At 40.3% G+C, this 13,826-nt stretch overlaps 1 protein-coding gene across 5 annotated transcripts in view; it reads left to right on the plus strand.

Annotated features, from left to right (window-relative positions):
• GBF1 (golgi brefeldin A resistant guanine nucleotide exchange factor 1) overlaps positions 1–13,826 on the plus strand; it is a 106,614-nt gene that overhangs the window by 58,937 nt on the left and 33,851 nt on the right. For 2 of the 5 annotated variants that reach the window (XM_042018761.1, XM_042018762.1), the window contains exons 4-10: positions 2,221–2,352; positions 7,359–7,477; positions 8,099–8,207; positions 8,566–8,626; positions 10,297–10,351; positions 11,788–11,862; positions 13,214–13,249. In XM_042018761.1, the coding sequence (XP_041874695.1) occupies positions 2,221–2,352; positions 7,359–7,477; positions 8,099–8,207; positions 8,566–8,626; positions 10,297–10,351; positions 11,788–11,862; positions 13,214–13,249 (587 nt within the window). The remainder of the gene's footprint in view (positions 1–2,220; positions 2,353–7,358; positions 7,478–8,098; positions 8,208–8,565; positions 8,627–10,296; positions 10,352–11,787; positions 11,863–13,213; positions 13,250–13,826) is intronic. The other 3 variants (XM_042018764.1, XM_042018765.1, XM_042018763.1) reach the window with 2 other exon arrangements.

A 13,826-nucleotide genomic window follows, 5' to 3' on the forward strand; every position in this document is an offset into this window, starting at 1 on the left:
TGTTTTGTGATCTTCATGTAAGTTGCAAATTTCAGTTGGACTGCAAGGGAATCTGATCTTTAACGACATCAAGATTAACAATTCTAATTGAATGGAAAGACCTGGAACTCTCCCTACTCTTGTAAAGAAAATACCTATTTTTTGTCCCAAAAAATGTATTAATGGTGCCCTATACATCCTCTGCTAGCAAGTGTGTCTTCATTGTCTCATTCTACATGTGCAGGGATGCACATCTGCTGAAGTCCCATTTTTCTTACTAATCAAGGGCAGCTTTTTCATCCTGGGACTCAGTGGTTTGAACGAGACTGGAGGAATTGGCAGGATTATGGTTTGATCTGTAGAAAGGATCAGTTTCAGGGAAGAAGAATCTGAGTTTTGATCCCTAGTAGTCTTACTATATTTATTGCTGTCCAAGTGTTTGTAACCAGACAAGTGTTCTACAAAGCACACTTACATAAGCATCAGTGAAAATATCTTGCGATCAGCTGCATTTCCATGTGCTATTGAGAGGTGACACAATTGTAATGTCACACCAGGATATTATCTGACAAATTGGGGGAGTTGTTCTTAAGCCAAAAAGGTTGAATCATCATGTTCCTTTTAACCCCTCACAAGTTAGTGGAGTTGGCCTTATTTGAACTGGTCGCTGAAATGTAAGAGATGGCGTAATGATTCCCAAAGTCCCTTTTAATTGCAATTTTGCTTTAGTTAACAGCACTTTGATGTTCTTCTCTGTGCTCTTTACTTTTAAAACAAAAGCCCCTGTATTGTTTTTCTTCCTTTGGTCCTTTGCCATAATTTGACACAGTTACGTTAACATACTTTCTGATAGACTTTTTGCTCTGATACTTAAGGCTTCTCAACAGGAATTGTGATAAAATAGAATTTCACTTATCTCAGAATAAAGGGTTTGGGTTTTTTCCCCTCAGCAAAATAATTGAATTATGTTGGTAGGTAGAAAAGCAGCAGCTTGTCTAAGGATTCAGGAATTGCAGTCTTTTTTCTCCCTGCCTCAAAGAAGCTTATAGAAGAGATTAATGCAATATTTGATTATCAAGTATATAAATGCCAGTGATCCTGTGACACTATTAGCCATTAGACTTGTTAACTTTTATTAGGAATAAAAAGTAGGTTTCAGCAAGTTGAGCCAAGTGTTGTACTTAAATATTTCTAGTCTCAGAATTATCCAAGTTACTTTTAATGCATTCTTCTGTGCCTGTGTACTTACTATGTTGTGGTTGCCTTCACCTGCTTTTTAATGCTTTTTCTCCTAAATCCCCCTCAGGGCTCCTCTTATCTTGATTCCTTGTGTTTTATTTGGTTGGGTTTGGTTTTTGTTTTGGTTAGGGTTTTTTGTTTATTTTTCTTGGTCAATTTCCCTAGTTCTGGTTATTCTCTTCTGTATTTCTTTTTCAATCCCAAAGCATCCCTTGATCATCTTGGAAAGTTCAGGAAGCTTGTTAGTTGTTTTTTCTCCAGCTTAATAGCTCAGTGCATTTGCCTTCTTGTACTGCAGCTTTAGAGGGGATCCTTGCCAGCCAAAGCCGCAAGTAGAGAAGAGTGCCCTTTTTAATTCTTTGGTTGAGAGGCTTACACAGGTATTCTGAGAGCAAGACAGAAGAGTTTTTAAATTAGGTTATCTTGTGGGGTTTTCCTGTCTTTGCCAAGCAAACATTTAGTGTTACAGAAATGCAGTTTGTATTCAGGCAAAGAGCTGCAAGAGATCCAATGAACCTGGTTGTACATTTGTACTCTGCGTGTGATTAGCATGAGGCTTTATCTGTAGTAGGCTCCGGGGTGGCAGAAGGTGGGACAAGGTCTATATAGTTCATGGGATCACACAATTCCAAAAGTAATAGGAAAATGCAACTGAATCTGCCAGTGAGTTAAAGCATAAATTTATGTAACAGTGGCCTCTGTGGCATTTATGGAGTGTCCTACAATCAGATTTTAGAAGGCTCCAGAAAGATGTTTTGAAGATCGCAAGAAAGTGAACTTTACAAACCACTGCTTTTAAAATACATGCCTATACCTATGTGCGTGCTTGTGTGTGTGTGTATATATGTAAAAACAACCCTGACCTTCCCACCAGCCTTCTGAAACTAACCTAGTGCAGGCTTTTTTTTCTCTGAGATGAAACTTGCTGTATATTCTTAAAGAGAAAATGAATCCTAAGGAATCAACTCTAATTGTCTTTTTAAAATTATTTTTATTTTACAGAGCTATCTGAAATCGAGCCTAATGTCTTTCTTCGGCCTTTTCTGGAAGTAATCCGTTCTGAAGACACTACAGGCCCCATAACTGGATTGGCACTCACCTCTGTGAATAAGTTCCTCTCATATGCACTAATAGGTAGGCTATGTGACTTCCTGGGATTTACCAAAATGCCAGCCAAATGCATCTCTGTGAGCTATGTCTTTGGCCAGGATACATGCTTGCAGTCTTAATGTGGAGATCGGGGAAATAAGAAAATTGTCATTAACACTAGGAAAATTGGCATCAGCAGTTTCTTAATATCTTACTGGCTGATCTTTCACGGTGCTGCAGCAACGTCTGGAAACAGAGCCAAAGGGCCAAAGGGCCTGCTGCAGGGCTGTGCTGGTCACCAGCTGCTTTTTAATGCCTTCCAAGCAAAAGGGCCTGGGAGGGAAGAATACCAGTTTGGATTACAATGTTGTAGCATATAGAAACACAGTAGGATTTGTTTTGTTTTGTGGACTAATATTTCTGCTCTAGAGTGAGGATGATTTTTTGCCTGGTCCCAGACCTTGTCCAGTGGTGTGCCAGTACTCTTCACTTCCACAATTGTCATGGCAGAGACAGTTTTGCTGCTGCCCAAACTTTCAAATTTGCACATTCTCCTTCTTATCTGTGAAAGACTAATAATGTGCATGTGCTCAGTTCACATGGCTCAGCTGGCTTGTAACTCATTAGCTGGCTTTCTGTCTGCCATCAGTGTGTCAACCCGTTGTTAGTGGTGCTCGATTTTTCTCTGTAAGTTCTGTTAGTACTTTCTGATCATACCTGTGTGAATTACAAAACCTGTTATCTGTGTTTGTTTATATGTGGTCTCACTTGAAGAAAATAATTTTATCAGTCTTCCTTCCCCCTGAGTTCAGATTTCTCAGTTCTTTTTCTCCTTTGTATTGTAAGGGAACACTTTGAATTTTTGGCACTGTTGTTTTAAATATTTAGTTCTTTGGAGATAACATGAAGTCGGTTAGAGAAAGAAAGGGCTTTATGTCAGTGCAAATCAATTCTGTGGGGTAGACACAAAACTAAAATGAGCAAAAATAGAAACTTGCAGGAAAAAAGTGTTGCATGAAAATCTAGTGTATGAAGACTTCAATTAGTGGGTAGTATTTGATATAATACCAAATATAACTAGAATGATGCAATAATGACATAAGTTCCTAGGACAATAAAGAAATCTTTAAAAATAAGCCTGTAAAACATGTCCCCCTGAAGGATTAAGCAACAGTGCAAAATATATGACTTTCAGCATTACAATGAGGGATGGACTCTTCTTCTGGGCTTTTATGATCTATATCACATGTCTGGGTAAATGTCTGCACAGGCAACTGTTGAGAAATGCTTGATTTGAGGCAGAAACAGCAAAAAATGGGGTTAAGAATTTGTAGCCTTTCTCTAGCTAGTTGTTGTTTAGAATATTAATTGGGTCACTCCAATAAGAGTGCCTCCCTGTAACTGTTGATGATTGGGTGTCTTTGTAGTAGACGGTGGAAGACTCTCTGCCTGGCTTTTTTTCTGGGGCAGAACCTGTAATCTAAGATCTTCGTTGTTGCTTCAGGTGACATTCAGAGCAGCCTTGTCCTTTGTGCTGCTCCAGATATCAGTTAGGCTGGGATTAGTGGTGCTGACTGAACATCTGGCTAGGTGGTGTTGTTAAATGAAAGCTTTTTGGTATTATAATTTCTTTTTGTAATATGAGACTAAAGGTAGTCTAAAGACTGTTTGCCTACACATAGGAAATGCTTAAAACTGTTCTTGGTGTACAAATCTGTTTCAGACTATAGAGAGCAAGAAAGAAGGATGCTGGCATAACCATGGTAGGGAAATTTGAGTGTGGCAGATATGTATTTTGTGTTTTGGGGCTGCATAATGACAGGTGAAGCCAGCACGTTTTTAAAAAGTGACACTACCTTTGTCTGTTCTGTGAGTGGTTGCATTTTACTGTACAAACTAAGTTGAAAACCAGGGTGCAGTGAAAGGGCCAAACTCCTTTGATAAATATCTTTGTTTAAAATGGCTTTCTTTTCCCATTTCCAAAGTATTTCATGGCTAATCCTTGTGCAGTGTCATTGTTGTTTTACTCTGTCACATGTCAGAAGGTGGTTATCTGTCTCCTTTTTAGGCCAGTATTGCTGAGGGGTACGTTTTAAAAGCAGTTAGAAAAGAGTAATTCCTGAGTAGACTTTAGGACTTCTGATCTCTAGTAGTTTGAATTGCAAATTCACTAATGATATAGTGTGCAATCACAGCTCAGTTAGATAAAATTACTTGATATCCACCGTGTGTGTATTTTAGCAGGAATAGTTAGCCTTACGGTGATTATCCTCTGCTCTAAGTACTTCTTCTTCAAGAGCTTTAGTTGATAAATTACACAGTAACTTTTAAAGAACTAGAAAACTTTGTGGCAATACTAAAGTCCCTTTGATTTTTATCCCTCAGATGAGTTACTTCCTTGCTCAGCAGTTTTGCAGTAGCTAGTGAGCTGTCAGCCTACTGGATGAGTTCAAACCTTAGCTATAGGAAGACTAGTGGCTAAATTTCAGAATTGGGGTTTTCTGTATTTCCTTCAGAAAAGGTATGTGCTCTTTTTACTGACCACAGCAGCTTCTGGCTCCATTTCTAAGCTTAGCTTTCCCTGATGTTCCTGAAAACTGCGTATCTGTTGCTCAGCTTCCAGTGAGAGGACTTGCTGTTTAAGGAGTTCAAAGCTTTTTCTCCCCTCTACCTTTTGTGTCTCCATGGTGATTTATTTCAGTTCCATTAAAGGTGTTACTGAGCAGGCTTCTGGCTTTCCTGAATTCCCTTTGGTTCAGAAGCTGGATTTTCTGATTTCTGTTTGTTCTTTTGCCCACCTGTTGTAAGACTGCACCCTGTATGAAATGTGTGTATCTAGATGGGGTCTCTAGATCTTTGCACTGTAGATGGCAATTTTCAAACTGGTACTGTGCTCACTCAAACTTCTTCTTGTTAGTGATTCTGAGCAGGCATTGGTACATCTTTCTGTACTGTTTTCTCACAAGGGAACAAAGATTTTTTTCTGTATCTCGTTTCTGCAAAGTAGAAGTATCTGTGCTTTTAATTGAACTCAGGAGGCTTTATAAATTGACCTGAATTTGTAGTGCTGTTCCAGGGAGCCAGAACTGAAGTAGTCAGGCGTGATGTGTGTTGGGAAAGAGGTATTGAAGGTAGGGGCTAGAACAGCAAAGCAGTACTCACAGATCTGTTAGAGAAGCATGTGCACACCTTGCCTGCATTTTGTTTTCACACACACTATTTATCCAAACTACAATTAAATATGTCCCTAAGACTAGAGTAACTCACATCTACTGGAAAAGGTGACAGTGAAGTGAATCTGTGTGTTCTGCATGTGGGAGCATTTTCTGCAACAAGTTGCTTTTTTGTCTTGATTCCCACTGGGCTGCTTTCCACTGTGGCCATTGAGGCTGGTTAGCAGTAATGTTAATGTAGGTACTGGCATTCTCACAGCACTGGTCTTTGCCTAATTCGATTAAGACAATTCAGAATGAGCCTTCATCACCATTGGTGACTTAAGCTATTACCTCCCTGAGTAAGAGTGCATGAGACACCAGCCTATGACTGATTTTATTGTCTCTGGTAGAAGAGCAGTAGCTTCTAACTGGATTATAAGCCATTATTGAAGGTATGCAGAGGACTGCTTTTGACAGCCAGGCTTCCTATCTAATGCTTCCCTATATCAGAGTTTGGTATCCTGTTGCATGGAGCTGCTAAACTAGGTAAAAAGTGACCGATTGGTTTTAGAGCAGCCTCCTTGATAGCTCAGTGAAGTTCGCCTGGCAAACCAGGAGAAGAACTCACTCTAAACTATGCAAGATTTCTGTGTGTCTCTGTGTGTGTGTGTGAGCATGAACAATGTCAAAAGTAAGCAAGCTCTGTTCTTAATAGGGATGTGTAAGAGATGGCAATGGCAAAGTGCTGTTCCTATGCAGATTTATGTGATTCTGAAGTACACTGATGCCACTTCAGTTTTATACAACTGTGAGAAATTTCTTATCCTGCAGCTGCTCATGATAAGAGTGTGGTAGAGGCTGCTGTCTCTGGACCACAATAAGGGTAGCTTTCTTTAATACCTAGGGCTTAGCCCTTCCTGGGTGTGAACATTACTGGAGTCAAAGGGGGAATCCGTGAAGCTTCTGTGCAAAGCATACAAGGTCTTGCTTGTTTCCTCTGTCAGCATCATTCTTGCTGGAGTTCAAGAGGCCCCATTGCCAATTAATGAGGTATTAAGCAATGTTTAGGTTGTCTCCTTTCTTTCCTAATGACTGTTTAGGTAGAAGGGTATCAAGATTCTTGCCCAGTGCCATATTATTTAAGTGAGAATGAAATCAAAGCCAGAGGCAGCTTTTCTGAAGCCACTGTAATGTAGCACGAGATACAGTTACTAGCAACAATCTCATCCTAAACATTCTCTCAACTGTACCATTGTTTGTAGCTGCAAAAGACTGAAATGAAGAGAAGGAGCCTTGATGAATGATTGAAGTGGGAGGCCTGCAACTCTGATATCTAAACTGTGATTGTGTCTGTCTGCTGTTTTCTCTGGGGAAAGCTACTGGTCTGTTCCTTTCCAGCTCTTGTTCCTTGGGAGGGATGTAGAGCAAGACACAATTTTCCCTTCTCAATTTTGGTGGAATCTGTTTGGCATTTTCTTCTCATGAGAGTAAATTTTAGGTTCCCTGTGTTTAAGAGCTGTTTTGTCTTTATTCCCGAGGAGGCACAGAACGCATTTAACAGCTGATTGTGCTATATTGTAGGGAACAGGACACAGTCTTAGAAGTTAACTTGTAAAACATAGAGAACCAGTAACAACAGAATTGTAATTATTTTCTTTGTTAGGTTATATCTTTTTGCAAATGTAAGTAGACTCTTTATAAAGTGTTTCTGAAAGCTCCCAGTTATAAAGCCTGTTAGTGGGAGGTGAGTTATGCTCTTGTTGGGTCAACTCACTGCAAGTCACATAAATTGAGGAAGCTGAAGGTCACACAGTATCTCCGTGTCGATGTCTCCCCACAGAGGTGGTAGGCTGTAGATGGCTGTTCCCTGGCACATATTTTTATTCTGTTATTCAGATCCCAGCCATGAGGGTACAGCGGAGGGGATGGAGAACATGGCAGATGCTGTCACTCACGCCCGATTTGTGGGCACAGATCATGCAAGTGATGAGGTTGTCTTGATGAAAATCCTACAGGTAAGTAGAGAGAAATGGTAATTACCATAATGGTTGCTGCCTGTTGTGGAACATATCCTGTTACATAGAGATGAAGAGGAGGGAGCAATGTTTTGACTCTGTAAGAGCTTAGTGACAGGCTTTATTTTTAAACAGATAGCTCATACACCTGTGGTAAAAGCTTTTCCAAATGAAAACAGTTAAAAGCTTAAATGATTTTAAAATTATGGACTTGATAATGTGGTAGTGTTGGTAATCCTACCTTGTGCATGGTCTGTGTTGGGTGGGGGCTTAATTAAGAATATGGAGTGCTCAAACTTATTTTTGAGAAAAATTCTTTACAGAGACAAACCTATGGACTGTATACCTCTTTGGTCTATGTACTTCTGAGCAGATATCTATTTTCTGAATTTAAGTATTGAATAGTATGCAGCATATTGGGCCTCTTTTAGAAGTGGGTCAGGAGATCATTCTTGTCTCATAATTGGCTTCTTGAGCACAGCATTCAGTTTAAAATTACTCCAGGAGAAACTTCCTTAGGTTTTCTGCTCATGGCAGCCTTTCTTGAGGAAACCAACCTCCTCTTGGGAATGCATGCAAGTATCATTGCCATGTGGTACATAAGGGTGCTGTTCTTTGCAGGTGTTGAGGACGTTGCTGCTCACCCCGGTGGGAGCCCACCTCACCAATGAATCAGTGTGTGAGATCATGCAGTCCTGTTTCCGCATATGCTTCGAAATGAGGCTCAGTGGTAGGTTTGTTCGTATCTGCCGTTAAGAAATGATCAGGTTTCCTCAGCATTAACTAGTTCTGTTGTAGAGCATGCATCCATGGAAAGCTGCTGAGCTTTATATTATTGTGTCTTTCTACAACTTCATGGAAAATTTGTTGGGCATTCACTGTACAAGTTTGGAGTGCTCTTTTCCCCAGCTGTGCAGCGCCACCGTGTGATGCCATGACCGCTTGCAGTAATGCGGGGTTGGAGCTGGTTTTAATAAATTTGCCGTAATCTCTGTAAACAGGACTCGGAGGGGAGTCTGCTTGAAGAAGCCTCTTGATAATATCACACTGAGTAATGACACCTGTGTTATTTGTTTTTGTCTTCGCAGAGTTATTGAGAAAATCTGCAGAGCACACTCTGGTCGACATGGTGCAGCTGCTCTTCACAAGGTAAACCTGCTTGTGTTTGCCTCAGCATTGCCGAGATGGCTCTCTAAGGACAGAAAGATTCCACACTTCCACTTAAGGGCCCTCAGAAAAATCATCCAAAATGGTCATTATTTAGAGGTGGAAAAGGATGAAGGATTTGGCACTTTTCTCTAGGGCTGACCCTGTCAGACTGCAGGGAGACAGAGGTAGGGAAGGTTGCCTGGTTTAGGGTGTCCTTTGAGGAGAGATGGACAGCCAAGTAATGAAGAGCTTTAGGATAGAGAACCAGTTTCAGGACAGAGAATGCAAACTTCACTGAAAAAAAGGTGCTCTAAAAAATATAGCTCTCTTTAGCAGAGAGAACAGAAATGGTATTGAATAGCCACACATTGATTTCAAGCTGAGAGCTTTGAGCTCACACATCAAAGAGCATTTTAAACTCTTGAAATCGTGTGTCTTGGACAAATGTTCTGCCTTTTCATCACCCTTCAGGTAATTAAGATTACCTCTTTTAAACTCAAGTAAGTTAATTAACTTCAAGACTGTTTCTCCAAATAGTGAAGTACTCATAGACTTTCTCTGGGTATTGTGAAAAGGAAATGTGCAGGTACAGATATACTTTTAGTAGAAAAGGATTTTGGTGAAGCTGACAGTTTATGAAACACGGTTGCATTCTATTTTTTCCCACTGTCACACAGTTCCAATGGCATCTCAGTTTTTTTTCTCCTCTATGTGCCCTGCATCATGTGCACTGGATGAATGTGGGGCAAAGTCAGAATCAATCTTTTCAAAGAGGCGAGACCACATTACTTTTTCTCCAAATGCATATGTGAATTTTACTTGGTGCTTTTTCATTACTTACTGTGTAATCCTCTCCTCTGTCCTTCTTGATAAGGCTTGGAGACACCACCACCATGTTTTCCTGTGGACATTGGGATGGAGATGCAAGGCAAAGGCAGCAGCTGCAGGGGGGGTTTGGCCATCTTGCTTTCCAGAAAAAGATAGAGCCAAAGCTGTGCTCCAAGGCTTTTATACCCTCATCAAGTAAACACAGAATTGTAGTAAAGAAACAAGAGAGAGCAGGGTGTTTGAAGTTGTAGAGCTGTACATGTTGTCATTTGGTAGCACAGGTGAGAGCAGTCTACCTCATCCTGAGATGGGAACTACTTATCTCAAAAGATTCAGCTCAAATGTATATCTGCTGTCCTCCACAATTGTGTTTATATGATGCGGAACACAGGACAACTACTGGGGTTTCTACAAATTCAAAGAGAAGAATTGCCGTGAGTAGTAATAATATGTACGCTGCAAGAGTCCTGGTGTGGATGACACTGGCTCAGCAGCTGTTTTTAGCAGCATCAGAGAAACCTGTTTTGAACAAATGTAATTAGTCCACTGCTGCAAACATACACTGAAGGAAAATAAATGGTATTTACATGGCAGGAAGATCAATACAGAAAAGCAGCCATTAGTAGTAATACCGTGCAAAGCACCTCTCATCTATACTTGTGTGGGTTTTTCCCTTGGCAGATTTTGGCAGGAATAGAAATTAGGAGAGTTTCTCTTAGTAAAGTAAACCTAATTTGGGTTTTCTAGTATCTGCAGCATGACTGGAAAGACCAGTCTGTTTCTTTCCCCTTCTTGTTAATCCATGTAAGCTGATGTATTTTGGCTTGCTCTTTGTATTTCAGGTTGCCTCAGTTTAAAGAAGAGCCTAAAAGCTACATGGGAACGAACATGAAGAAGGTAAGACTCAGCACTGTGTTGACTGTTCTGCTCCTGTCTTGGGCTTGCGCTCAGCTCTATTTTGTTTGTTTTCACACTTGTATTTCTTTGTTCCTACAAGTCCCTAGTTCACTGAAAGAGCATGTTTAACCTCATAAATGGACATAGATTCTGTGGGATTAAGTCCACATAGTCCAGTGGCAAGTCTTGTTAATGATACTGCTGCCTAAGTGAGACAGTCTGGATTCTGGGAACAGCCATCAGCTGCTGTGGGCTAGAAAACCCCAGCAAGTTCTGGGACCTGGTGGTGTCATTCTCCAGTTACTTGCTGTCTTCTGCTCTCTCTCCAGCTTCTTTCTCATCATTCTTCATTCACTATAGATGTAATACTGAGCTCTTGGGCTATATTTTTGTCCAGTTCCTCCTGTGTAGAAGGGAAACTTTTTGAGGCTGGTGAAGCAGCATGAAAGCATCATGAAACTGGCTTTTATAGAAAAAGCTTTGGTGACTTCTAGAAGGGACAGCATTCTGTGGTGAAAACCTTAGTTCACGTGATCAATGCCATCTCTGTTAGCTGCCAAATCAAAGCAGACTTTTCTTTATCTACCTTTCCCTAAATGCACAGTTTTCTGAGGGTGGAAGTTCTGGATTTGTTCAATGCTACTATCTTGATCAATACAGTGAGGCTTTTAGCAGCTGGATTCAGTATTTCAAATGCTGTTATGTGATCTTATATGATTATTAATGTAGTAATTTCTTAGGTGGAGGGAGGTCCTCTTGAGGGACTCCATATATACTTCTATATTCTTTATGTTCCATATGAAGAATGTCAATAAAGGTAACAAATTCTGCTGTTCAGAGCAACAGGATGGGAAAAAGTGCTAGAGAAGAAATAACCACCTTTCAACTTAATGCTGAATATACAATTTATAACTTCCACTGTTTTTATTGTAATGTTTTGAGAAAAGGGACAACATGGGGTAAACATACATTTCAGAGCCAGTATAGCAGTGTTTTGAGAGACTGAATGCTTGGTCATAGGAATCTGAAACCTAGTAAAGCTTAGGGCTTTACTTCTTGTATAGTAAACTAGTGACTGCTTGTTTCCCTTGCTGTGGGAGAAGTCACAGGATTTGTGATGATGGTAGGCTGGCCTACGGAGAGCTAAAAGAGATCCCGCTAATGTAGGGCAGGTATCAGGCTTTGTCATGCTCTGTGTACAGAAGGTGTAAAGTGAAGGTGACTGAATTTAGGAAGGCTGCCCTTGCCAGGTGATGGCTGCTCCCAGCTTGGTTAAGTGATGCTCTGTCTTGTGTCCGATCTGTGCAGTTACCCTGTACTGTCTTTTTGCTGTGCATGCCAGGAGTGTGCCCTGCAGCCTTGCACTCTGCCAGGTTATTCTTCTCTTTGGGTTTATTTTGCTTTGTTTAAACCATGCATTTGCCTATCTTTCACAGATTTCTTCAGGTCTCCTCAGCAAACTGGAGCTAAGTAGTGGGGAACAGCCCAAAGCCCTGAACCAATTAGAGAGGGTATTGATCTTTAAGAACCTGAAGGTCTCTCTCTCCCTTCTCCCTTGTTACCTTATTCTCCTCTTCCTTCTCTTGTAAACACCACCTGAGAGATAGTTACGTTGTGTGCAGCAAATCTCCCTCCACTCATTTGACACAGCATGGCTTTTGGAGACAGTGCATGCCGTGGTTGCTTTGCAGTGTTGTGGCTGCAGCTGGGGCAGACTTGGGAGGGAGAGACCGTTGTTTTACTGCAGCATTCAGTGTCTTGGTGAGTGCCACCTAAGACACCATCACAGTATCCTCTGGAGGAAGGGAGTGGGAGGGCATGGGTAAGATTGAAAAACAGTGAAAACCCGAAGAAAAGAAACATAAAAAAGTGTAGATTGGTCTCTGAAGTGTTGTGTGTCTTGCCTGTTGATCTTAGTTATAGACATAGCTCCTCCATATACCTGAGAAGTCTTCTGACCCAGCATGCCTTAAAATTTTTTAAGATGAATCTCTGAGCTTTGTTACTTGGTACAGAGCCACAGAGTTCAGTGCTCTCTAAAGTTTCTTTGAAAGAGACTGCTGTATATTTTCAACATCTTTGTTCATGTTTTTACTGAAATTAAGTATGTATCCCAGCACAGTATATGTTAATGGGGGATCAGTGGGGGATCAGATTTATGAAACATGTTAGTCCCTGCTAGTTCCCCTAGAAAATACTTCTAAAGAAATACTGTAGGCATGCAGATTATTTGGTTTGGATCAATCATAGTAACCGTGAAAAACTAACTTAGATGGGACCCTTCTCAGTTTTCCATGTTGGTTCATAAACTTAATGTGGCTTTATTTCTTGTCTGCCATTAATGTTACTTAGTCCAAACAGAGCTGAACAGAACACTTAGAAATGCTGTTCTTTTGTCCTATGTCTAAGACAAAACAGTTATCCAAAAAGGATAGTTTGAAAGGCAGTGGCTCAAGACTTGCAGATTTATGCAGAGTTACACAGAAGAGAAGACTGAGAAATGTTTCCCTTTGCATTATAAAGTATTGTAGCTAATCAATTGGGTTCTGCAGTGGGAGTGAGGAGGAACATAAATCTGAATTTTTGGGGTGGATTTTGTTCATAGTTGCCTAAGATGCATAAATGCATTTCACCAAATAACCTTCATTAGTTGTTGCAGTACAGGCAGGTACGTAAGTGAGATGACTGGACTGCCTCGGTGTCTCCAGGACTTGGATCGTGAACTGCGTTCTCTCTGCATGCTTTTGTGTCTTGAACGCTACTTGGTGTGCTGACCAGTTCCATGCTGCATCTAGAATGAGCTCATGTTTTAGTATAATCACTTTAATTACTAATCATTGGCCCCTGCCCTTTTCTCTTGAGGCTTACAGTATCTTATGGAAAAACAAACGAGTACAGGTAAGGTGGCTTGTAGAAAAAAAGAGATCTCACGGACCCTTTAAAAAGAATCTTGTAGTATTACATTTTTCTTCACCTTCCTAGACTAGCTAGGGTTTTATTTTTAAAACCTCATCTATCAAAGGAAGCATTTGGAGTCTTGTAATTTTTTTTCTTCTATAATTTTGTGGACATTTCTTTATGCAAAGGCAACTCAGATAAATGTAATTGAGTCTGTACTGAATTCCAAGGTGAACGAACAGTACCTCTGAGCTCCCTCTCTCATTTCTAAAGAATATTTTTTAAATACTAACATCAGATGGTTTTTACCATCAAAAGTGCAAGCTTAATGTAATCTCAAGGACATTGATAATTAGAAAATGAATGCAACTCTGATATCACTGAGCATGGAAGAGGGAAGGAGAGTTTTAGATTATGTGTAGGATTCAGGATATGTTAATGATCTATTAAATGCCATTTAGCTGCTGCATTTAGTCAAAAAGGCAATGTTAGGTTTAAAATATCAGCATGTTAACATACAATGAAGCTTTCTAGAGAAACTGGGAAATGCCTTGGAATTGAAGGTAAAAACAAGATT

This window comes from Corvus kubaryi, unplaced genomic scaffold, assembly GCF_017639235.1.
Source record: "Corvus kubaryi isolate FWS band 111438036 unplaced genomic scaffold, C.kubaryi_AGA036_p1.0 138, whole genome shotgun sequence".
Taxonomy (NCBI): domain Eukaryota; kingdom Metazoa; phylum Chordata; class Aves; order Passeriformes; family Corvidae; genus Corvus; species Corvus kubaryi.